Genomic DNA, 25,360 nt, shown 5'->3' on the forward strand with positions numbered 1-25,360 from the left:
TACTGGTGCGTGCCACCACACCTGGCTAAGTTTTATATTTTTAGTAGGGACAGGGTTTCACCGTGTTGGCCAGGATGGTCTCAATATCTTGACCGCGTGATCCACCCGCCTCGGCCTCCCAAAGTGCAGGGATTATAGACATGAGCCACAGCGCCCAGCCAATTCATACTTTTTAAGGTTACTTTGTTTATATCGTGGAGAATAGACTGAAGAGCTAGAGTGAAAACACTGGTTAAAAAAGAAAAAAAAACACGTAATAAATGAGGTGAAAGATAGTAACTTCCTCCAGAATGATGAAAAAAAGTGCATAGATTTAAGGTATGTTTTGGAAATTGGCATGAAAGGATTTGCTGATGGTTTTACGTGAGGAGTAAAGAATTAGGAATGATTCCCAGGTGTCTGACATGAAAACTAGGGGATGGACATGTCATTTACTGTGATGGGGAAGTGGGGTATGGAGATAAGATTTGAGAGAAATTCAGAGGTTAAGTTTAAGACATGTTAAGTTTGAGGTGCCTGTCAGATAATTCTCTCCTGGGCCTGGTTCATCCTTCGTATGGAAGTGGTCCTTGTATTTCCTCATTGGTATTATCACACTTTTAAATAATGATGATTTTATTTTAAAGGACTTGCAGGTACCAAGCATAACAGGAATGAAGAAAATTCTAGGGCTTCTCCAGCCTCATTGACAAGGAAAAAACAAACTACTCTTCATTGCAATGTTGATATTTCAAAACTGGCATTTAATTATTTACACACTTTCACATATTAAAGGTACATATACATGTGTATAAGTAAATCTGTATGTGTATATGTGTGTATAAAAGTTTTCAATAGCTCGACTACTCACAGCTATCCTAGAGAACTTTACCAAAGCCCAGGAGACCTTCTGCAGTTTAGAGAATAAAATAAATCACAGTAATCCACCATCCCCTGTAATCAAATACATTTTGACTGAACCCAATAACGACTCAGTTTCTAGCAAGGTGCCAGGCCCAGCCCTTGTCTTCATCTGATGTTGAGAACCGAGCAGCCAGAAGCCAGTACTCCAGAGCCCGTAAAGCACTGTCAAAAGCGTGGCCTTAGATCACAGATTGATTCATGGGGATGGGCGGGAGTCTCCAGGGAAAACAGCTCACGGGGTAGCTGTTGAGCTTCTATGTGGGAAGTGAGGAAAATGAAAGCTCCTGGAAGCTTGGTAAAGATGAGAAACAAACATGAGCTCCCGGGGTCTTTAATAAAAAGAACTTTGGCTGTAGAAAACAAACAAAAAAAAAACTATTGAAAACTTAAATTCACTCTCAACACTAATTAATTGGACACTTGGATATAACTGAGATTTGTAAGCTGTTTCTGCCCTTGACCCTGGCTCCAGCCTCTGGAGAACGAACGAGTGTGGCTAGCACAGAACTGCGAGTCAGCCCCTCATGAGGGGGGTTGCTGGTCTAGGTGCAGCTGGTGAGGTATGAGAAACCCAACCACCCAGAACCGGACAGCAACACACCCAGCCGGCCCCAGTGAAGACATGCAGTTTCCTAGGGCTGGGTTTCTTTATCCTGTTCTTTGGAACCCCAGGGTACCCACATAATTGTTTGGGGACACTAAGTGGGTATTTGCAAGAGAAATCTGAGTTCTTTCATGTTTGGTGAAATAACTGAATTTTCCCATGCTTTATGTGTGAGGAAATAATTTCTGATTCTTCTCTTTATTTTCTCTTTCTATCATCATACATATACTCACCGTCTTCCTCTGACAGTACTGATTACCAAGCACAATAAGCACTGAGACAGAAAGTTAACAGCTGAAGTGGGGTCACCTATAGGCAGAAAATAGATTCGTGTCTGTTTAACAGTAACCCAGATAAGAAGCCATGTTAAATAGAGAGAACTTCTATTACAATCCTCATAGCATACCTTCCTTTTAACATTATTTTTATGATTTAGCTCCCTGCAATAGGAAATGTTTGGCCACCACTGGTTTTGTGCTTTATACACTTATTGCTTTAAATGTGTTATTAAAATCTTACCACCAAATTAGGACTCCATGACTCTTCTTAAATGTAAGGGTTTGTGACTTTGAAAAAAATTACAGGTCTGAGTTAGAGAAAAGAAAGTGGCAGTGAGGCTCAAGTTGTCTAAACAGCATGGGAAATATGATACAATTTAATGTTATTTAAAGCAAAAGAGATGAGTCTAAGGATTTTGTAGAATAAGCAAATTTTTGCAAGTGATCTTCCTGTGGTTCTCTCAGCCCGCGCCCAGCCTATCTTCCACACCCCAGCCAATCTGATTACCTGATCCCTTGCTTAAAACTTCAAAGTTCAAACTCTTTGGTGGGCCACACTGGGCTCTCTGTGACCCACTCTCTCTCTAGGCTTATTTTATTATTATTATTATTATTATTATTATTTTTGAGACGGAGTCTCACTCTGTTGCCCAGGCTGCGGTGCAGTGACGCAATCTCGGCTCACTGCAAGCACTGTCTCCTGGGTTCTGGCCATTCTCCTACCTCAGCCTCCTGAGTAGCTGGGACTATGGGCGCCTGCCACCACACCCAGCTGATTTTTTGTATTTTTAATAGAGTTGCGGTTTCACCATGTTAGCCAGGATGGTCTCAATCTCCTGACCTCGTGACCCGCCTGCCTCGGCCTTCCAAAGTGCTGGGATTACAGGCGTGAGCCACCACACCCGGCCTAGGCTTATTTCTTACTTCTTTACTTCTTCCTCCCTTAAAGAGGCCATCCCATCAGCAGGCCCTTGCTGTTCCCATTTCCTCTGCTTCAGTGCTCACCACCATCCTCCAGGAATGCTCTCTCCTTTAAGAGTCAGTTCAAAAAAATCACCTTTCCTTTGAGCATTCATTGAATTTTCCTTTCTGGCCCATTGCATCCTGTCCATACCTTCACTGTAGCAATCACTGTATTGCAGTAACTGGTTTACACACCTGTTTCCACATCCCAGCCTTTGCATAGTTCTTGATACACAGTAAGTGCTCTATAAATATTTGCTAAATAAATGATTCCTTGGGTTAAAATGCAACTTCTCTCTCCTTTCAGCACCTTGAAATTACTCAGAAAAGGAAAAGGAAATGACTGAAGTGTAGACAGTTTAAGCGGAACACAGCAAGTATCCTAAGCAGCAAGAATAAATATGGAGACTGGGGTCGCAGCACCTCTGTGGAGCTGTTGTGATTTCTGTTTACAACAGCCTGGCTAAGCAATCTGTGGGACCCAGGGCAAAATGGAAATGTGGAGCCCCTATTCAATAATGAAGAACTCCAAACAGTGACGGTGGAGCATTAAACCAAGCTGGGTCCTGTCCAACTGCACAGGTGGCACATCCATGAGGCTGGCCCTGATGACCACAGTTGCATTGTGATGATAATATCAAGAAATATAGAGCGCAGGGAGGGTGGGAGAAATGTTGGATCCATTTTTTAAGGAGTAGCTTTAAATATGTAAAATTGTTTTCAATTTATTTTCTCATGCCGCCTCCTTCATAAGACTCCTATAATTACGTCTATTTTCATTTATAAGTGTAGAATCTTTTCTAAAGAAAATTATTTTATTTTACATTGTTTCAGGGAAAATGCTACATACTTCTAGTTAGTCCTTAAGAAAAAATGCTATGAGTCACACACACTCCACCACTTATCCTGAAGTGAACAAGTCACTACTGCATTTTCTCCATTCAGTCCCAAAATTCAGGAGAGGAAGGAGAGAAGATTGGCTGGGCTTTCACAGGAATGTGTTAATATGAAACATCTTCATCACTCTTTCACTGATTTTTTAAAAATCTTACATCAATTCTCCATGCAGTAGCATCCAGTCTAAATGTAATTTTACTTTGTAACAATCTTAGTAAATGAGAAATTGTTGTATTTAGACCCTAAATTTGGCTTGTCAGAGATGATAATGATGAAATGGCATGTGCTGATAAAGTGAAGGAAGATGTATGATGGGGTATTTTAAAAAACCAGGTGGGGAAGTTGCTCTGCACTGCCGCAAATTCTCCAGCAGGGGGCTGTGAGAGGAGTGCCACACATCCAGCTGCCCACAGCAGCCAGACCCACCGGTCTCTTGCTAGCCCTCTAAGTGGGTACCTGCTCTGCTTTGTGGGTACCTTTTATGCCTTGACTCCCTGCCTGTGAGAGTAACAACAGGACCACACACCATTAGTGACTGCAACACTTGAGTACAGCAAGGAGGGGAGCGCCCCAAGAAGCCAGACCAGTGGGCAAATGCCAGGTAGGGCCCTTCCTTCAGGTTCTCATCTTGTGCTGCCCATGCTTGGCTGTCAGTCTGTTCTCATCTATAGACTTTAAAACCAGAGAACCCAGAAACATGGCTAGGTTTGTGAAACAAAATCTTCATTTTACTATCCTAATTTCTCTACAACATGAAAGTTTCACTACCCAGCACCAACACAATACACCAGATTGAATCAGAATTCTTAAACTTGTGAGCTCAGTTTTCTCATCTGCAAACGAGATCATTACCACTCACGTCATAGAGCCCCATTTTTAAGGGGTTAAAAATCAGCAACATAAAGTGCGTGGAGACGACTGGTAGAGTAGGCACTCAAGTGTTCATCTCCACATTTTCTGTTGTCTGGGACACTTGCGTTACTGAGAAGACAGGGCTGCTGAAAAGGAAGAGAAAATGGCTCTCCAAAACAATTGTCGGAGAGAAAAGCTCAGACTGTGAAACACCAGCAGAGCCCAATTTGTCCAAGTTTGTCTGCAGATGACTCTGCACCTGCCGCTCCTCGCTTAGATTCTTTCACCTAAGAACAAACACGCACACAGACGCCCACTCGCTGAGCTAAAAACACCTACAACTCAAAAGAAATACACACACCAGAACAGAATTAACTGCACAGAAGCACAACAGCGAGTCCATTAGACACATAACTTGCAGGATACACACTGATCTGCTGAAGATGTGTGTGGTGAGAACTGAACTGTGCACAACTGAGCAGGGTTAGCAGAGGTGATGGAGATGAGGGGGAGGTGGGGAGCCAGGAAGGACCACGGAAACCCACGGACTGTGGAAACCCATAATTTGCAGGTATGGTAATAATATTCTACCTTAACAAGACCCAGGGACACCTCATAGCTTATTCAAATAACTATACAACCTTTGGCCTTCTTAATTACTTCATACCACTAAACTGGCTCTCACAAACATTCCTAATGAAGACCATTAATTGCCCTAGAGGTAAAGTTCAGCAGTGGGACCAGGGTTGCTCTTCCGCTTATAACTAGGATTTCATGACTGAGATAGGAACAGTACAGAATAAACCTATATGAGTAGTTATTCCTTAACAGCATGGAATATGCTTTGAGAAGGTACTTTTATTTGCTTTCCCTAACCATCACCTTATTGATCAACTCCAATACAAAGAGTTTACGCCTCTGGGTCACATGGCAACCAGTATGCCCAGTACTAAACAATCAGGAATCCAAATGAACAAAAAAGGCAGTTCAATTTTGTAAGAAACAATATATTTTATTTTTCTGACACCACAGCTCTGGCGAGTGGTTTTGTACCAAATTTAATGGAGGTTACACAGAACGTCTTACGCATGGGAGGGGGAGGAAAGGGAAGGAACCACAAAATTTAAAACAAACAAATAAAATCCTGGATAGCTTTTAGCATCTGTTCCACTCCCACATTAATAAAATTCACTTGGGAATTCCTAATAAAAGGAGAACAGAAAACAAGGTGGGCAGGGAAGGGTATGATGGGGAAGAGAAAGACTTAGGGGAAAAAAAAGACCAGAGAGCATCCCAAGGACAGACCTCTCCCTCCCGGAGCCAGGAGGACGCTCGGCACGGAAGGCGAGGCTTTGCTAGATTTATTTCCCCAAAATAACACTGTGTATTGCAGCTGCCAAAGGGAAAGAGAGAGGGAAGCAGAGGGTCACCAGCGGGGGGCACAAGGGAAGGAAACACTTAACTGAGGAGACAGAGCAAAATGGGAGAGAGAAAACGAGAAAAATGTGCCAGTGGGTTGGTATATTGGGAGACAGACAGTGCTGAAGAGCACTTGAACTGAAAAACAAATGTCCTAAGAGTCATTATTTTTTCAAAAGAAAAATCTCCCCCCTCCCCCCACCCCTCGCTGAACTTAGTTCCTTTTTTTGTGCTTTTCATTAATACTCTGCTCTGAGGTCGCTGTTTGGTTTTTCTATACACTGGAGTTGAAAGAAAATAGTCCAAAGGTCTGAAGATGGATTCTCCACCTAAAGTAAACAGCCCAGCATTCCTGTTCTCCTCTTGCCCCAAAGACTAAAGTCTCTGCTAAAATCCCTTTTACAATATAGTACAGTACACACAAAAAAAATAAAGCCCAAATCAAAAGAACAAAAACAGAAAAGAATCCTGGGAGAAGCCAGTCCAAAGGACGTAAACATACAGAGAACGGTGCAACACATGACCGATGGCAATTCTCAAAGCACAGCTACAGATTCCCAAAAGTAGGTGCCATCATGGATACCCAAGTCCACAAAAATAATTTTTAAAAAATAAATCTTAAAAAAAACACACCTGTTGATTAAATGAATAATTTGTTTTCAGGTAAATCCATACATTCTCAAGTTCCCCCCTCCCCCAAAGCAGCCCTCAGGTCTCTGTTCTCCTATTGCATGACCAATAGTAAGTACTCCTGGAACTCCCTCAAAGCAGCTCTCAGGACCTGGAATCTCATCTTGACAAGGATCGGCACATCCAATCTTAGCAGCTTAAAACATCATGTTTCCTGGGTTGCCAGGTCCTTGGCTAAATCCACCCATGCCCACATCAGCAGCCATGCCCCGGGGCCTCATCTGCGGAGGGATCATGATGTTCTGTTGGGGTCCCATCATGCCCTGCATGGACATCATCATGCCTGGAGAGCCCACAGGCCCAGGGTGGGTATAGAGCCCGGCAGGCCCCCGATCCTTGCCAGGAATCATGCCCACGGCAGCGGCTGGATTGCTCATCAGGGTGGGCTGGCCGGGCATTGTAGATTGTGCTGGTGACATCATCCGATGGTGAGGTCCCATCATGCCTTGTTGGAGAAAGGCTGGTGGTCTCATGGGGTTGTGACCTGGCATGGATGGAGCTGTACCAAGAGGGATGTCTGGAGTTCCCACTGGCCCTGGACCTCCCATGCCAGGTAATGCTAGTCCCATTCTGGGGGCTTGTTCGCCCATCATCCCCTGCATGTGTGAAAACCCCGGTCCAGGACCCTGGGGCTGTTTACGGCCTGGAACTTCCCCTCGAGGGAAATATTGCAGCGTCTGGCTGGGCTTCTCAGATGGAATAATGCGGGACAGATCAAACTCAGGAATTCCGGTGGCTCCAGGTCGGATGACCTCCTGCAGATCTGGGTCTGTAAACACTGAAGGCATGCTGTTCCCCAGGACAGTGAAGGAGTCAGGACCCCCAGGGCCTCCAGGCTTGCAAAGTGCTGCATCTGCTGAACTTTGGGGCAGGTTGCTGGGACGGCCAAGGGGGCCTTCTCCCGGGAAACCCATCCCTCCTGGGAAGCTGCCCTGCCCACCACTGGGGCCATTGTGAGGGAATGGAACCTGCTGTGGGGGAGACTGTACTGGAGGGAAGCCCTGGGGGAAGCCCATCCGTCCTTGAGGTACCATCGGTGGCTCCTGGGACCCATGCCCCATGATAGGATTGTGTGACATCAAGCCAGGCCCCATTGGGACCCCATGAGGAGGTATGTTGGGTCCCATGGCATTTGGAGAGGGCATCTGATTGGAGTGAGAAAGTGGCTGGGTCATTCCCATCGGGCTGAGGGTTGGCATCGGAACCACGGGGTTTGGACCTGAAATTCGAGGATTCTGTGTATTAATGCCCATTCCTAGAAAAATAAAGATATCAAAGGAATCAACTTAACCAAAAATCAACTCAGAAAAACTACAATAAATTAACAAAAAAATTATTGTGCATCCAATGCGCATAGTACAATGCTGGGAACACACACAACACCCAATCCCCGCCATCAGTAAGATCATAATACATCTGGGGACATACAAACCAAGAGCTCTACAGGACAATGTATTATTGAGTCTTAAACTCTGTGATTTAAGAGTGTGTAGAAGATAGCAAGGGAGAAATTCTCATGTGTGAAAAGTTATAAATTAGCACATAAATGAGTTTCGTCTTCCTCATTGGAGACATTTAACACAGAAGAAAACAATTTGCCTGAATGACTCAAGTACAGTCCTTTTGGAGAAATCAGTACTACAATCCCAATGATCAGGAATCATAACAAACTATCAACAGGTCATTTTTAATTGGCATTTGGCATTATTTTATAGTGCCTTACAGAGAAAGCATTTAAAACTCGAGATTACATGAAATGTTCAAGAAATAACTTTTAATAGAAAAGGAAAGTAACATATTCTAATACAGTCCCTGGGACACTGAAGTATTTGGTCTCTCTGTGGAATTATCACCGAGTGTGGTATGAGGCTTATGCTCTTCCTGGTACATGTACTAACCTGGTTAATTAGAGTTACTGATAAATACATAGCATTCATAACAATCAGAATAGAATTGGAACCAGAAACTCATGGCTGAAAACTCATGGTCTCTTTGCTGATCGCTTTCACCATCCTGATCATTTTCTATTAGTTAGGTGGCAGGGGTCGAGATGAGGGGTGGGTATAAGGAATGAAGGTGTACCGAATGTCTGGGGAAGTGAAGGATTTTATTATCGCCCTAGTCCTTAAAAAAAAAAGGGGGGCTTTTCTAGGAAATAGGAGCTTTCCACTGTCTGAAATCCTGTGGCTACTTGTGGTTTGAGGCTGCTCTTCCAGAAAAAAGTACTTGAGAACTAAAGACATTCCAATCAGCCTGTTAGAAACGGCTCTCTATATTGCTACATGAGGACCCAAAGAGAAAAAAACAAAAACAACAAACCCTCAAAACCATCCAGGTACACAGAAGCATCAGAACTATAAAGAAACCTGCTTTCTTACAAATAAGGAATCAAGCTAGTAAGAAATTATCTTCCTCTAGTCAAGACACTTTCATTCTACTGAAACTACCTTAGATGGAAGATTTTTTCTACTTGTTGAACTTCCACCTACTCAGGTGTACAGCCATTGAGAAAACGCTTCAAGAGGTTTCTCTTTGGTCTAGCACTCACTCCACAACCTGCCTTTCTGATTTCTTACCTGGCATATTATTCATTGATGGCAAGTTGGGAGAACGAGCTGGAGGGGAGTCGTCATCTGAGCTGGCCACAGTCTTGATGGCATCATGGTATAACGGGGTGGAACTGGGCATTGCAAACTTGGACATTCGAGACATCATAATAGAGAGTGGGTTCTGGGAAAGGGTTGGCTCTGGAGGCATGGTATAAGGTGTACTAGAGGGAAGACTTCCAGGGATATTCACAGAGGCAGGCTGGCTGGCTGTAGGAGGTGGGGGGCCACCTAAAAGGAAGCAAAATAAAACAAAACAGGCAGGGAATTAGATTCCTTTTGAAGGGTATTGGGCCCTATGATTATGAACTAGCAAGGCCAGGAATGAAACAGATGAACAGGACAGTGTTATTAGACCCCAGACACAAATCATCAATCTTCTAGTCAAGCTCTGTGTGAGTGCAGAGGGAGACCGCGGCGTGATATGGAGGTGACATGACGGATCAGCAGATGTGAAGACAAACACACCAGAATGTGTTAGAAATATTAGTTCAAGCTTGGGGAAAATATGGTTTACAGACAACCATTTCACTGAATAGAATGTGAAATAAGTGGATCTCTTTCCCTTGCCAATCACAGTTCAGAATTCGACTCAGGTATTAGTATGCCATGAAGCCAGACTAGTGATATAGCCCCAGGTACTAACGCATCACCCTACACGCATTCTTGATTAATTTCCACAACCAAGATGTTTGAACCAAAAAGGTCCGAGGGGGCTGTTCCACTGTACTGCTTCAGTGAACTGCTACTCCACGGAGAGACACTTTAGCTTGGTAGGATAAATCTTCTGTCTTGCTCTGATTCTAGTCTTTCTCAGGTGGAGACAGCGCCAACCTAGTATTTACACCTTGGCGCTACTTCCACTGACCACCTCGAGTCCCACTCACAAAACCATCATCATCAGCAAGAATCTCTCCCAGGAAGAAAATCCTCCTAAATTGTACCTGATCTGTGAAAACTGTGGTCTACTAAGGAGAAGGTTTTGTGGTCAACAGGTATTTACAAGAACCACACAAGTCTTACAGCAGCTTCCCCTGTCTCTGTTTAGGATTATACCCAGAATCTCTATTCAAGGGCAGCCGCTTGCAGTGGGTCCAGTATTTAAAGAAGCCACAGTCATCCACTGTTAAGACATTTTATTGCATCTGTTCATTGTGCGAATGTAAATTATTCTGGGAACCCAACACATATTCCCCATTTCCCTCTTCCTTTTAACAGTCCCTCTGACACACATAATTTTTTGCTGAGATTGGGCACTTCTGCATAACCCCATGGAAACACTGATTATGCACCTTGCCACAAATACGGCCATTTCAACAAAGACTGCCAGAGGTGTACTCAACACACCAGTTTTCTTCAGTTTTTTTAAAGTAACTGTATCAGGCTCTAGCCGTCTCCAACTACAAGGTGTAACTGTGAGGATGCAAGCATACTGACCTGACTCTACATTTCCCAGCATGGCTGGGGAGGCCATGGTGAGGGGTGCTTTATGGTTTGGAGGGATCCCAGGACTCTGAAGGGGAGGTTTTGGAGAAGAGGTCCATCCAGGTGATGGGGCAGGAAGTGATGGAGACTTGAGGTGGACAGGTGAAGCAGCAGCAGACCCCAAAACAGGGGGGGACTTAATGGAAGCAGCAGCAGCTGGGCCCGCCAGCATGCCTGCCAGCTGCGATGGAGTCTGGGGCGACTTGAGGTTCCCCGAGGGCGAGCCCAGCATTGGTGACTGGACTTGGTGCATCGTGGGAGACTTCAGAGGGTTAATGCCTGGGGAATGCACCTGGCTGCCTGCCACAGATATATCCAGGGGCTTCCGCCCCAGGCTGCGCTGAACTGGAGGAGCTGTGTTGAGGCTGGTGGGGTTACTGGAAGGGTTGAGAGGTAGTGGTGGCATATGACTGAGCCGGCTGTTAGTCCTTTGGTCGGGCCCAATTGGTTCTCTGAGATTCCGCAAGCCACTGTTGCTGCCTGGACCCTGAGACATGGGAAGGAATGGTCTGGGACCCATGCCATACTCCTGCTGGGGGTGCTCACCAAATGGCAGTGGCACCATCTTCTGCTGAGCAGGCAGCATGTCTGAGCCACCTGGGCGTAATTTCAGCATCTCCTCAGGGCCCGCCCCAGCCTCTCTCATCTTCTGAGGTATCATCTGAGAGTTGGATCCCATGTTGACATTTAGATTGACATCTCCCTTCATCCCACTGGGAACCATCCCAAACTCAAGTTCCCGACCAGGGCCCATCTGTGGGGGCATTCCTTTTGGAAAGTCACCCCTAGAAGGACTCAGAGGGCCCTCAACTGGTATTCGAGGGAAAATGGGGTTATTCCCAGGCTCCATGTGGCGCTGGGAACCTGCAATCATCCTGTTCATCTCCATGCTGGGCCTGATGCCTTCCATGGCCATCCCTGGGGGGAGACCCAGCTGTTTCTCTGCCAGCTGCTGCTGAAACATCTCTTCAGACAATCCTTGGGGGTTTGGGAAGCGTTCCCCTCGGCCGGGACCGCTGAAGACACCCTGGCCAGGAGGAAAATTTCGACCATCTGGGATTTTTGGCACATCATCTGGCCAACTGACTCCAGAAAGACCTGGTCTAGATGCAGGGTTGGGGACATTTGGCCCTTCCATTTCAGAGTTTATCATGCCTGCAAATCCAGGGAGGCGCATCTGGCTCCCTGGCATGTTAGGGTGGGGAGCCATGCCCCTCGGGGGCAGAGAATGTGGCATGTTGATACCATCAGAAAATGGCTCTGCACCCCCAGGTGCCCAGCCTTCACTAGGGGTCATCTGGTATGGAGGGGGGGGCCCTCGGACCACTCCCCGAGGCCCGTGCTGATGGACCATCATGTCCTGGAGGGAACATTGCTGGACAACTACTTGTTCCTGCTTCCTCCTCTTCTCTTCATAAAACTCCTGCTGCAGTTTCAGCCACGCTATCTGCTCGGGAGTCATATGGTCGAGGTGGTCGGGTCCTATGGTCCCAGACTGGGAGTTCAGAGAAGGTGGAACCATTTCATCTGGAGAAAAGGGCACATCTCTATGTCCTTGAGGGCCAAATGGAGCTCCCACGTCTGTCCGGGGCCCAGGTCCCTTACCTAGGCTTTGGGATTGGGCCATCATGGCCTGTATTGGCCCTTCTGGTTTTTTCTGAGGCCCATCTAATACCCCAGGATTCTGCTGGGGTCCCCCACTTTGTGCTCCTGTGAATTCTTTCTCATCAGGAAAAAGCATGCGCTGGATATCTCTGAGAGTTTGTAAGGAGCGCTCCCGGTGCTCCAGCTGCTCCTGAGATAGGCCATCGGGATTCTCTCCCAGTGTGGGGGGCTCGCCACTGGACACTGGTGGAGGTGGAGGGGCTTTGGGATCTGCTGAAGAGCTATTGCTCCCCTGGGAGACGGGGGTCACTGCCCGATTGTTGGGCGTTGAGTTGGGCCCAGTACCATCTGGGGGCAGTGGAGTGGAGCTGGCAGGACTTCCTACAGAAGGAATCAGTTTGTTTTCTACCCCAGGACTCTCCCGGTCCAGGGGACGTGGGGGTGCGGCAGGCTTGGGTGCTGGTGCCGGAATGGGTGGAGTTGGCTGCAGTCTGGTATTCTGGGAAGAATTCTGGTCCTGGTTGGCTGGAGCTGGGGGCTGTTGTGGGAGAGGTTTCGGATCATTCCGAAGCGCAGATATCTGTGTGTTCTGAAGACAAACAAATATTTTAAAAATCACTGGTAAACTGAACAGAAGGGCAATTAAAAGCGCAAGATATGTTATAAAGGAATTGTACCCAGTCACATAAATCTAACTGACAATGGCTGTAGAAATTGCTCACGTACAACCCTCTTTTGGGCAAGGAGACATTTGGATTTTTTTTTTTTTTTAAACTTACTGTCAAATGGCATCCTCTTTCCCGTGCTGAAGATTAGGTTTCAATAACTTTAAAAGTATGCCAGGGGAGAGCCACTCTGCCAAAGTGAATACATTTCAGTATCTATTTTGAGGAACAGGTTTGATATCACATGTCTACTATGTGTTTCTGATTCAGAGAGAGATTAGTTTCTTGGTATGTGGGAGGCTGTACCTAACACCTTTTTCTTTTCCCTGAAAGTATAACTGGGTATGTAGACTTCTCATTGTCAATCAAAAGGCCTGATGTTGCCATCTGAAAGAGAAAGCGTAAGTCACTTGCAGCTCTGTACTCTACCAACCGAGGAAGCGGGTAAGGCTGCTCCATTTCAACATCTCCTCTGGCAGGGTGACTACTGAGGCGCTCCCCTCCTGGAGTTTCCAGGGGGTCTGACATCTCCGGTTTCTGTTTTTGGTTTGTGATCACTGATTCCATATTTGTACATTAACTGAAGAATTTGTACATTAACTGTAGTGAGATAATCTGCAGACAGGAAGCTTCTGTGGAGAAATCTGAGGCTATCTAGCTTACGGTGTCTCTTGAACTGTTCTTTCCAGTAGACAGTAGACTGCCCTTTTATAACATGCTGGATGATTGCCTTATTATTATTTATTAAGTACCAATGCTATATAAGTCCAGGGTAGGAGCACACTCACCTACAATAGCTGACATGGACACCTTGAATGTTTGGAAGAGGGATGTACATGTTCTGGGTCTAAACCAATAGCACTGCTGAAATGTAAGAGGGCACTGACAAACAGAAGGGCTTGATCTACAAACTCTGTCTCAGAGACCTTTCACCAAAGGCCTTTCTCCAGATCCTTTTTTCGTGTTCATTTGCTCCTACTTGTTCACTTAATCCAGTCCATATTTCCAAACCCTTCAGGCTCTTACCTCCTCACCTACTCTCTGGAATGTTTACCTGTGTGCAAATATGTAAATAAATAATTATATGTACCTCTGCATATGAACAATTTGTGTTATATATACATGAAAACATATCTTTGAGTACTTATATTCTGTGAATACATATATAAATGTTGGATTTGGAGGTACCCATGCACTTCTGTCTGTAGGTATCGAGTTGTGTGAGTAAGATCGGCTGAATCTTATATGATTCTATATAGTCAAAAGTATATTTCATGTCCACAACTCCTAACTGGAGTGTAGAGGTCACCTTGATTTTCCTTCTAGTGCCATTTTAAGTTTGGTTTTGTTGGTCAGGTTTCGTTTGTTGTGGGTGGGTACTGATTTCATATAAGGAAACCATGACAGCAGAAAACATTTAGATGGGGAACGATGGATTATTCCCAATTCCTTCCTTAACTCCTTTCCTGATTTTAGTACCAGAGAAGGTGTAGGTGTAGTATTAAGGTGTAGATATTAAGAACTATCATTAAGTCAATAAAAGGTTGGCTTCAGCTGCACTGTACCATATTAATTCCAGGACAATACGCATTTTAAATATAATTGTATGCATCTTCTACCCTTGAGTAGTCAAGATGCATGGGGAATGTGAAATTCCTTTTCTAAGTTTAGGAAGGCCTAAGCTCTGCTTATGTCTACAAAGATGGAGACTTTCCTGATACACAAAATAGGAAAGATGCCACCTATTTTATCTTGAATTGTCACTTTGATCATTTATTGTCAATTAACTTTTCCCATGTTTAAGACTCATGTCAAGGGCCCGGCGCGGTGGCTCACGCCTGTAATCCCAGCACTTTTGGAGGCCAAGGCAGGCGGATCCCAAGGTCAGGAGATCGAGACCATCCTGGCTAACACGGTGAAACCCCGTCTCTACTAAAAAGTACAAAAAATTAGCCAGGCGTGGTGGCGGGCACCCGTAGTCCCAGCTACTTGGGAGGCTGAGGCAGGAAAATAGCGTGAACCTGGGAGGCAGAGCTTGCAGTGAGCCAAGATAGCACCACTGCATTCCGTCCTGGGTGACACAGCAAGACTCCGTCTCAAAAAAAAAAAAGACTCATCCCAGTATTAGATTTCATGCTCCCTGAAAGCAGGGACTGTGTCTTGAACCTCTTAGTATCTCCCATAGCATTTGGTGCAATGGCTTGACGATGCCAGATACAAGAAATATCTTTTGGTTCAATTTGGTAAACTACATCCACTGTATGCTTTTTCTAATGGAGTTTATAGCAGGTGCTTAAGATCCAGATAGAAAACAGACTAACATTTATTATAATTTTACAAATATCAAGCAATTAAAAGCATTCAATGGTCTTACCACTTTGAAATAAATATGAATCACTTTGAAAGTTGATGAGGCTCTGATTATGATATTGTCATCATGTACTCCAGAAGTTTTAGTTGTTGCTTTTTTTCTGTTCTTTGTTATCCAACTAGCTCAAGAGTGTTATTTTTAAAAAACCTGCTCTGTACACAGATCTGAATTTAGATTTTCCCAGAGATGATTACATGAAGGAAACCCAAAGATATCTTTGTAGGTCCTCTTTTAGTTTGCATCTTCTTCTCCCTAGCAATTCATCTTTCTCATAGAAAAGGCTAGTATAGTATGATATGCCTAATGCCCCACAATGTCAGAATTAGGTTAAATGCCAAGAACACAGCTCATACCATCAAGACTACCTTCCTATCAATTAAATTCACCACCTCCTTTCCTTTGCAGTCACTGTAGAATCATTAAACCATTACTCGGTTTCTGAAACAACATACCAGAGGGGCTGTGCTTCTCTCTGTCTTGCTGTTAGAAACGTTCTGGATGTGGAAAGAGACGATAGTTTCAACCTGGCCCTTCAAAACAGCTTCTGCAGCTCTGCAAAGACGGAAGAGACAGCACAAACTAGAACTTGTTTCTATTTCACTAACTGCAATTCCAAAGCACTTTAACCCCACAATAAACTTGTAAGGGAGAAGAAGGAATATAAAGAACCACCACAAATGTTTAAGAAGAAATCAAGACAAATATGTTTCATTATTTAGGTTTACCACTTACCATCAAAATTCTAAAATTAAAAGACAGCCATCAGCAAATCCCAAAAGAGGCATTAAAAAACAAAAACCAAGATTTTCTCCTGAAACCAATCCACTGTGGTAGGCATTTTATAGAGAATCTGAGTTCAAAATCCCAACCCAAGAAAGGGGAAGATAAGATCGTACAATACCTAGTGACAGTTTAAGGCTGTTAAGATTCACGTTTTATCTTACGTGAAAAACAAGTCAGAAAACCATATGTAGGGTATAATCAGAGTTCTGATAAATAAAAATTGATTCATCCATCCACTGAAAATTTATATATAAAAATGTTTACAGTAGTTATCTCTGTGAATTCCAGAGATACTAATTTTTAGTTATACTTTCTAATTTTTCTAGAATGGACATTAATTACTTGTGTTGTTTAGAAAATAATAACAGGTAGGTTGCAGAAAAGTGTGTATTGTGCAATCAATTTCTTCTATAAAAAGAGGTATATATGGCCAGGTGCGGTGGCTCATGCCTGTAATCCCAGCATTTTGGGAGGCTGAGGCAGGCAGATCACCTGAGGCCAGGAGTTCAAGACCAGCCTGGCCAACATGGTGAAACCCCATCTCTACTAAAAAATACAAAAAATTAGCTGGGCGTGGTGATGGATTCCTGTAATCCCAGCTAATCAGGAGGCTGAGGCAGAAGAATTGCTTGATCCCAGGAAGTGGAGGTTGCAGTGAGCTGAGATCGCCACTGTACTCCAGCCTAGGCAACAGAGACAGATACCATCTCAAAAAAACAAAAAGAGGTATATAAGTATATCTGTACAAGCATGAAAAATTTCTGAAAGGGAAGCAAAGGATATATTATCAGTGGTTGCCTCTGGGGGAGTTTGGGTTGGGGAGGTTTTATGTTTTATCTCTTTCTGTACTGTTAACTTTAGGTGATAATAAAAGATCAATCTGCAGTGGGAATAAGAACTTAGGTCCCCAGACAAGCCCTGCCCAACAGCAAGACACAGCCATCAACTTACTTATTGGCCATCTCAGTAGAAAACACATACACCACTTTGGCTGGAGTCTTCTGAGCAGGTGTGGGCTCTGGGGCAGTAGTTTGGCCATGGGAGGGGGTGGAAGACCTGGGGGCTGTAGCATTTGATGGGGTCATCGAGTGTGGTGTGTGCTGGGAATCCTGGGACTTTATGTGGTCAGCAGAATTACATTCTAAAAGAATAAAATGACTCGTCATAGAAAGAATACAATTTCCTTTCTTCTGCCAGCATTTATAGCATCACAACACAAACCAACCTTGAGAATTTCAAGGAAGTACCACCTTGCTAAGAGGAAACCTCTTCTACTCATAAAATTTCAAATACTCTTCTCTCTCAAATGACTAATCACAGAGCAGTCTTCCCCCACTTCCTTACCTCTCTATTATACCTCCTTCATATATCAGCATAAATGTCCCTTCTTCCTGGTAACCTTTTTGAAACCTCCTAGACTTCACTGGGGATGGATCTCGCAGCCCTCTAACTTCTCTTATTTCAGCATTTATCATCTTTTACTGTAACTGTCTAATAATCAGCTTTCTAGGTGCATTCAAATCTTTGAGGACAACAGCTGTATCTATCTTGCTGACCATGGCCACCCAGCATAGTGCTAGCACTTATAGCAGGCCTGCCAAAACACTTGAGGGAAGAGGGGAGGAAGGGAAGAGAAACAATCACCCAGGTTTTCATTTCTAATTTGGGTTGGAAAATCATACTTCCATTCCTTGAATACTAACTTCATGTTCTGGCCTACAGTTAAGACTTTTGGTCTTATACTAGGAGGAAAAAAGCCTAAAACCACAGCTGTTGGTCCCATACCCTTCTTGGCTCACTCCATTTTGGTACCTGCCAAATCTCTACACATCTGGTAGCCACTCATTCTTGCTACACTAAAATCAGCTGTAACAAATCTGGACTACTGCCAGGGCCATGAAGGCTTCCTCTTGTGTCTGCAAATCTGGCAAAATGGCAACTAGAGAATACAAGACCCAAGCCTTTGAAGATTGCTCTGATGGAGAAGAGAAGGGGATACCAGAAAAACTGTCCCAGTGGGGGCCGCTGGCACAGACAAACTAGAGTGACTGGCTTGAAACTAAAGTACAAACAGCACAGAGGCCAGAAACATGTGTACAAACAGGGTTAGGCCTGTGAAACATCCTACCATAACCCCTAAATCACTGCATCCTTAAGGGCAAGAACTCCTCAACTAGGAGGTTCCAAACAATTCTTCAGCTAGTAACAAAATGAGAAGAAATAGTTCCATCATAAACTGTGAGAACTCCTGCATCTGATACCTACTCTCCCCACTTGTCTGATACTAGGCTCTCTTGCCTCTGTCGAATGTCAGAGGACTTCCCTCAGGAATACCTACTTCCCTCTGAGTCTCAAAGATCTTATAGACATACCTTTAATGTCAGAGTCATCGTTTGGAGTCCCAGGATCTCTCTGATCAAAGGAGTCGGCGGAAATACTTCGCTCCCTTTTCCCCTTGCCCTTGGCACCATTTCCAGCCCCATTCTTCAGCCCCATGCTCCCACCTGGGCCAGGGAGTGCTTTAGGGGTATGGCCCCCACTCTTGGAGTCACAGGGGGATGGCTGGGATTGGCTGGCTGAGCCCCCCTGTTTACCCTGATTGGAGAATTTGGAATCCAGCTGGGGGTTTCCAGATGGGGACATCACTGTAGGGGGACGGACCATCACCTCCTGCTTTGACTTAGGGCTACTAAAAGAAACAAATAACAAAGGAAGATCAGACACCAGATACAACTGGTCAGCACAAATTAGGGAGAAGCAGTTTCTACTGGGGGTCAAGGAAACCCTTAGGACTAAAATAACCACCCCATGATTCACCTCAGCCATTTGCTTGCTCCCGCCACCCCGATCCCATCTCAGAGCTATCAGTAGAGAGGAGGATCAAGCAGAGTGGCCTGCCAGGTTTCAGGAACCCTAGAGTCACATGGGGACCCATCTCCAGGGCTTCTGTCAATAAAGGACAACGGTTTCTATGTACATAAAGAAGTGACTCTTACACTAAGACTAGCTCAGAGTAAACAAACAGGCATCGTTAAGATCAAAATACGACCCAGCCCCAGGCTGATGACAAGAACAGCTGTAGGAGAGCCTCAGTTCCCTGATGGAAAATGCAAGCAGGTCCCAAAGAGCATGGGAGCTGGTGACTGTCAGGTTAGGGAAATCCTCCAGGATACTAATCCCCCGCAACAAGCAGTATTCCACCAAAGCAGATAAACCAACCGCTGCCCTCAGGGAGGGAGGACAAAATTCTTTTAGAGTAACAGTTTAAGTACTGGGAAACAGAGGAAAAAGCGTCACAGTGGGAGTCCGGGGAATAATGTTTTGGTTCTAAGGCGTCAGGCCTCCTCACCATTCCAGGCCTCAGTTTCCCTGTTTGCCAACCTGGGCAGATTGTACTGGTTGGTCTCTATGGTCCTTTTGTTTGTGCTTTGGCAGGGAGGTGGGTGGAGAGGTCAGGGAATGATGAACAGAAGAATAACAAAGGAAAACTCTAACATTATCTACACTGTATCCTGCTTACTCTTATATTACTACTTACTAGTCTATTTTCTCTTCCTTTCCCATTTGGGTTTCATTTACTTCTAATTCAACATACTGTTTCACCAACAAGTGTTCATGGTGTGACTATGGCATCCCCAAGGGGCTGCAGGAAGCGGCCCTAGCCCTTACCTCTGTGTGTTTCCTGATGGAGAGTTCCTCACTTTAGGGTTACTGGAATGCATTGATTGAAATCCTGAGCTTGCAGTCACAAACAGGACAGGCTCACCGAGTTGCTCTCGGGTTGCAGCAGAAACAGCTGCTGGGGGCAGTGGCACTGGCCCACTGCTTGCTGGGTGCGTTCCTTAGCGCTGGCTGCCTGTATGCCTTTTTCCTCTTTGTTTTTCTCTGCTGTGGAAGTGGGTCCTTTCCCCTTGCAGCTCCAGCATTCTCCGGGTGCGTACCTCCTGCTGCCAAAGGAAAATCTCGCATCTCCAGGGCACACTACAGGAAAAGGCCACCCAAAAAAAGTTGGGAGCAAAAACAGAGACATAAAACACCCTTACAACAGGATCAAGGTAAAAGCACTAGCCAACTCAGCGAAGCAGCTAGACCATGCCTCCACTTCCATCAGGGTGAAAGGAAAGGGTGATGCTCCCATTGTGGACAAATGCTCAGGGGCCACACCAGCTGGAGGGTGACTAGGACTTCCTGTCAAGCATGCAAGCCTCCCACCCAAGTAGCATGGACCAGGCAAGGGTGAGCAGGGTGAGAAAGGCAGTTTTCTCTTTAGCTATGTATTCTCCCTTACATTTCTGTAGTTTTGAATACAAAACCCTCAAAAACTTGTGTCTTTCTTTTTTCAAAACAATGCTTTGAAATCCCTCGATACCACAGATCCATAGTGACTATCTGGTGTTTCAGTTCTGATGGCAAACAACAGCACTGAAATGAAACAACCCCCAATTTCAAACCATGATGCAAATTAATCTACGTTTATACTCTCAGGGCCTTGGGGGTGGGGGGACTTAAAAGGAGGTACTTCTGAAATCAAATATTGAGCCAACACCAAATACAATCAGTTCTGCCCCCTGATTTCCATGATCTTTCTATTAAATTATGCCGAGTATGTGTCTCGTGTTCTCACTGCTTAATGACAGGGACTGCAGGCATGGGTAAGCATGGGAGAATGATCCATAATTCTGAAAGTAAAAGAACATCTTTGAAGGCTAAGATATTTTTTGAGCCAATTTGCAAGGCTAATTTGAAGCATAAAGGTCAAGAAAATATTCCCAAACCTAGCTAGAGAACAAATGAGAAAGTCCTTTATTTAGGGAAGCCTAGACGAATTCAGGTAAAACCAAGACATACTTTAAATCCCTGCTCCCTCTCAGGGCAATTCCATTATGGTTTTCTTGTAACCACTATCCCCTTATCAACCCCCTTCCAGCTCCTGGTATCTTACTGACAAAGTATAGCAATGAAGCAGGAGATTATTAGGTGCAGGACTAGTGACTACAGAACCAAAGGGAGTTAGAAACAGCTCAGGTGCTGCAGCTTACATGTACTTCGAGAGAATGGAGACTGGGCTAAAATTGGGAGGATCAGCTATATCCCAGGTTGTAGCACTGTGATCACTGTCACACGTTAAAGGTCTATTTATTCAATTAGAAATCTGCAATAGTCCCAGCTATTTTACTTGGGACAGTGAAAGAAATTTATGGAAGTTCTGAGTACATCCAATTAAATTTTTTCCTTTTTAAATAAAAAAGTCAGGAAAAAGAACTAGAATGAAAACATTATGAATGTTTCTATGCCGACCTCAGGAGAGAGCATGTTAAAAAACATTTTGGTCTTGATTATATTTAAGGTTCTATTTTTATTACCCATCATCTTCCAGCTTTTTTTTTTTTTTTTTTGGTTTAGACTAAGAAATGGATTGTGGTTGTCAAGTTTGTCATATATAATCATAAACCATTTTGTAACCTCTCAATGAACATTAGAAATCACTGGGAAAATAGAAGTAGAAAATGAATCTTGCATGGACAAAGCCATCAGAAAACATTTACCTCAGGAAAAGAAAAGCAGTTACCACCTATATAGTCCCCCTCCATAACTTCTTCTAGTACTTTCTGTCTGCTTCTAGCACTCCATCACATGTCATACTGAATAATCCTAGGTGTGGATTTTATCACCCTGTTAAGACTATGTTCTTAGAAGACAAGAACCTTATTTTAAAGTTCTTTTGTTTTTCTATAATACTCAGCATGATGTACTAAGAATGTAGTTAGATCCTCTGTGACTTTTTCAGGTTCTCCCATAACAGGAACACCTGCCATCTGTGTTACACACGTCTTCCAAAGAAACTCAAAACATTACAATTATCAAATCACCTCATTAATCTGCCAAGCATTTATGATGAGCTGGTAGCAAAGATTATTTCTAATAATAATGCTGTGAATATAAAACACTTTTATTTTCAAAGTACTTCTACATACAGTTTCATTTTCTCACAATTTGCCTGACTTTGATTGACAGCCATTTTAGAGATGAATGAATGGAGCACATGGGGTGTGAATGGTTTCTTCCAGGTTTCCAGTCACTGCTCTCAGACCCTGGCTCCTTCCTTGAAGCCATCTTCCTTCCCATTACTTTATGGAGGGAGAGACAGCATGGAGTTTGAAATAAGCATGTGGGCTCACCCAGTGACTGGGATCAAAATCTAGGTTTTTCAATCCCCAATCCAAGGAAAAAAGTTATCCCTACTTTTAGCCTTTCTGATGATCAAAACGACTGAGCAAAAAATCTGCCAAACATATAGTTCCAAAGAATAAAATTAGGCTCTTCAGGAGGTTAGCGTTCAACTGTTTAACCTTTAAGGACTGGAAAGGATCTTCCATAGAATCATTATAGCCAGAGAGATTTTTTCTTTCCCCAACATAACTATATCTCCAAACACCTTAGATGCACTTATATGATGTTTTCCTCTTCTATTCTTAAATTAAAACTTAAAATTTTTACTATGTGCCATGCATTGTTCTGAGTACTGTACAAACATGTTAACACAGTCACAAAAACCCCAGGAGGCAGGTGCCACTACTATTTCTATTTTAGAGATGAGAAAACGGGCTCTGCAATGTTAAGTAACCTGCCCAAGCTCACACCCTAGTAAATGGTAGAGTGGGCCTTTAACCAGCACTCTGGTCACTCCAGCCCCAAAGTCTGTGCTCCTCATCACTGTAGTGCCTGTCAAAGTAGAGCCTTGGTGGGCAAGGTGAGCTAGTTCATACAAAGTGCTCAGCAGTATAATGTAAGCACTCCAGTGTTAAGTATCACTATGACTACTACTACTCTCTAGCGAGCACGCTGGCTTATCATGCCTGAATCCATTTCAAAATACCTTCTACATCTCCTAGGTACCACATTTCCTTCCTTCCTTCCCACTCCCAATACCTGGACTTGCCCAGTACTTAATAAGAAGAGATGTTGCCAGGCAGAAAGTTCTTACTAGTAAATACACAAACCAATTTTCATCAATAGCTATCTCCTCTTTCTTTTCTATTACTGAAACAAAAAAATAGCCCACTTTCTCCCAAGTCAGTCCAGCCACAGGTGAACTAGGCCTATCCCTTCCAGCCTTCTGAGAGCTATCATTCTCCCCTCTGACCATCCCCTCTGTCTATTGGATCTTTCCAATCAGCATTCAGACAGGCTGTAGAATCTTCCAGTGCAAAAAAAAAAAAAAGCAAAATAAAACCCAGGTCTAGCATTCTATTACCCTTCAGAGCCAAATTTCTGCACAGAGTTGACAAGACACAGTGTTCACTTCATCCTTTAATCATTTTAAACCAACTTCCACCCCGAGATCATAGCGACCACTATTTTTGTTAAGGTCACCACTGGCCACTCTTCTCATCTCATCTTACTCCATCTCTTAGATTCTGCCAGTTGCTCACTTCGTTCTTGTAACTCCTCTCCTGGTTTCCGTAACACCTCATTTTCCTAGCCTTCCTCCCATCTCTCCAGGCCTTCTTCAGCTGCTTCCTTTGCAGGCCTCTTTTTCACCTGATCTCTAAACTTTAGAGCTCCTCTGGACTCTACTCTGAGTCATCTTCTCTTCTCATGCTCTAAGTTCCCTCCATGACAACAACTCCCAAATTCACAGGTCCAGTCCAGCAGATCTGTATATACATCTACCTGCTTGACATCTCCCTGGATGTCTCAAACTTAACAGGATCAAATATGAATTCTTCGATTCTGTATATAGCCTTCCTCCTAAAACCTTTTTCCTTCAGTTTTCCATATCTTAATAAATGGCTCCTTTATCCACCCAGTTGCTCATGCCAGAAATTTGGAAGTCATTGTTGACACCTCTCTCCCTAAACTTCAACTTTCCCATATCAAGTTTGAATAGTTTTGTTGAATGAATGAAGTCTTGGCTTAAGTGTTTCCTTTTCAGAGGAGAAATAATCCCTTAATGCCATCAATCTACATGAAATTTTATATTACATTCTTTTTAAAGCATCTAGGGTTTTTCAACATGTTTCATGCTTTGTAATTATATGGGCAATTTATGTGATCATCTGTGTAACATTCATCTCTCCAATTAGACCACAAGCTCCATGAAGGTAGGGACCATAACTGACTTATTCATCTCTGTATACCCAGCAATTACTACAGTGCCTAGCAGATGGTATTTGCTTAAAAAAAAATTTGTTGTGTTCTCCAAAGGAAATGAAATCAGTATGTGGAAGTGATACTTGCCCTCCCATGTTCACTGCAGCATTATTTACAATAACTAAGACAGGGAACTAAGTATCCATCAACAGAGGAATGGATAAAGAAAATGTGGTATATATGCACAATGCAATACTATTCAGCCTTTAAAAAGAAGGAAATCCTGTCATTTGCAACAATGTAGATGAACTTGGAGACAGTAGGTTAAGTGAAATGAGCCAGGCACAGACAGACAAATGCCACATGATCTCACTTATATGTGGAATCTTAAAAAGTTGGCAGTAGAAGCAGACAGTAAAATGGTGGTGGTGACCAAGGGCAGGGGCTGGGTGGAGGTGGTGGGGTGAGGGTTGGGTGATGTAAAGAAAAAAAAATCGTTAAATTGGGTGATGTAAAGAAAAAAAATCGTTAAATAAAAGCTGAAGTTTTTCCTTAAGCTCGTTCTTCTAAGTCAGGCATGTGCTCCAGTGCTATCAGCCATCAGTGTACTCACCAAAACCCCAAGGGTCACGACACTGCAGTGCTCATCCTGGAGGTGAGGAGTCCAGGAACCCCCTTCTCAAAGATGACCCTCGTCTAGAAGAGAAAAAAAAAAAAAGTCCTAAGCAGATTTTTTAAAAAATCAAAAACGTCAATTTGTCAATGACTATCTTAAGAGAAAAACAAGTTTCTTATTTATTCCAGAATATCAGTTTCAGAGGAAGCTGTCATCCCCCACACAAATAGAATCAACTCCCAATTTTTAAAGGGTTATATCTGATCTGTAGCCAGTTCAAGGCTCATGTGGCTTTTCCTCCTTCCCAACAGCACATTTTATTTTCAGAGGCTGGAGAAATACAAAGTGCAAATCAAGTTTTCTACTTTTTAGAATTCTGGAAATGTAGTAAAAAGAAACCCCTCATAATTTTGCTTCTTCCCATTCCTTATTAGTACAGAGATTTGAAAGCTGACTGTAAAGGTGAGAAGAGACAAAATTCCAGATACGTCTCTGAACTTACAAAGTGAAGATCATTCAGTTCTCCCTA

The 25,360-nt window shown here is 43.8% G+C and overlaps 1 protein-coding gene across 1 annotated transcript in view; it reads right to left on the reverse strand.

The window, feature by feature from the left end:
* Positions 1-5,488: 5,488 nt before the first annotated feature.
* Positions 5,489-25,360, reverse strand: part of BCL9 (B-cell CLL/lymphoma 9) — an 89,512-nt gene continuing 69,640 nt past the window's right edge. Inside the window, exons 3-10 of the mRNA XM_011951251.1 lie at positions 24,829-24,911; positions 19,791-20,102; positions 18,494-18,810; positions 17,073-17,262; positions 15,791-15,890; positions 10,650-12,891; positions 9,183-9,443; positions 5,489-7,861 (exon numbers count right to left, since the gene is read on the reverse strand). Of these exons, the coding sequence (XP_011806641.1) occupies positions 6,744-7,861; positions 9,183-9,443; positions 10,650-12,891; positions 15,791-15,890; positions 17,073-17,262; positions 18,494-18,810; positions 19,791-19,843 (4,281 nt within the window). The 5' untranslated portion in view covers positions 19,844-20,102; positions 24,829-24,911 and the 3' untranslated portion in view covers positions 5,489-6,743. The remainder of the gene's footprint in view (positions 7,862-9,182; positions 9,444-10,649; positions 12,892-15,790; positions 15,891-17,072; positions 17,263-18,493; positions 18,811-19,790; positions 20,103-24,828; positions 24,912-25,360) is intronic.

Source organism: Colobus angolensis, unplaced genomic scaffold, assembly GCF_000951035.1.
Source record: "Colobus angolensis palliatus isolate OR3802 unplaced genomic scaffold, Cang.pa_1.0 Scaffold317, whole genome shotgun sequence".
Lineage (NCBI taxonomy): Eukaryota > Metazoa > Chordata > Mammalia > Primates > Cercopithecidae > Colobus > Colobus angolensis.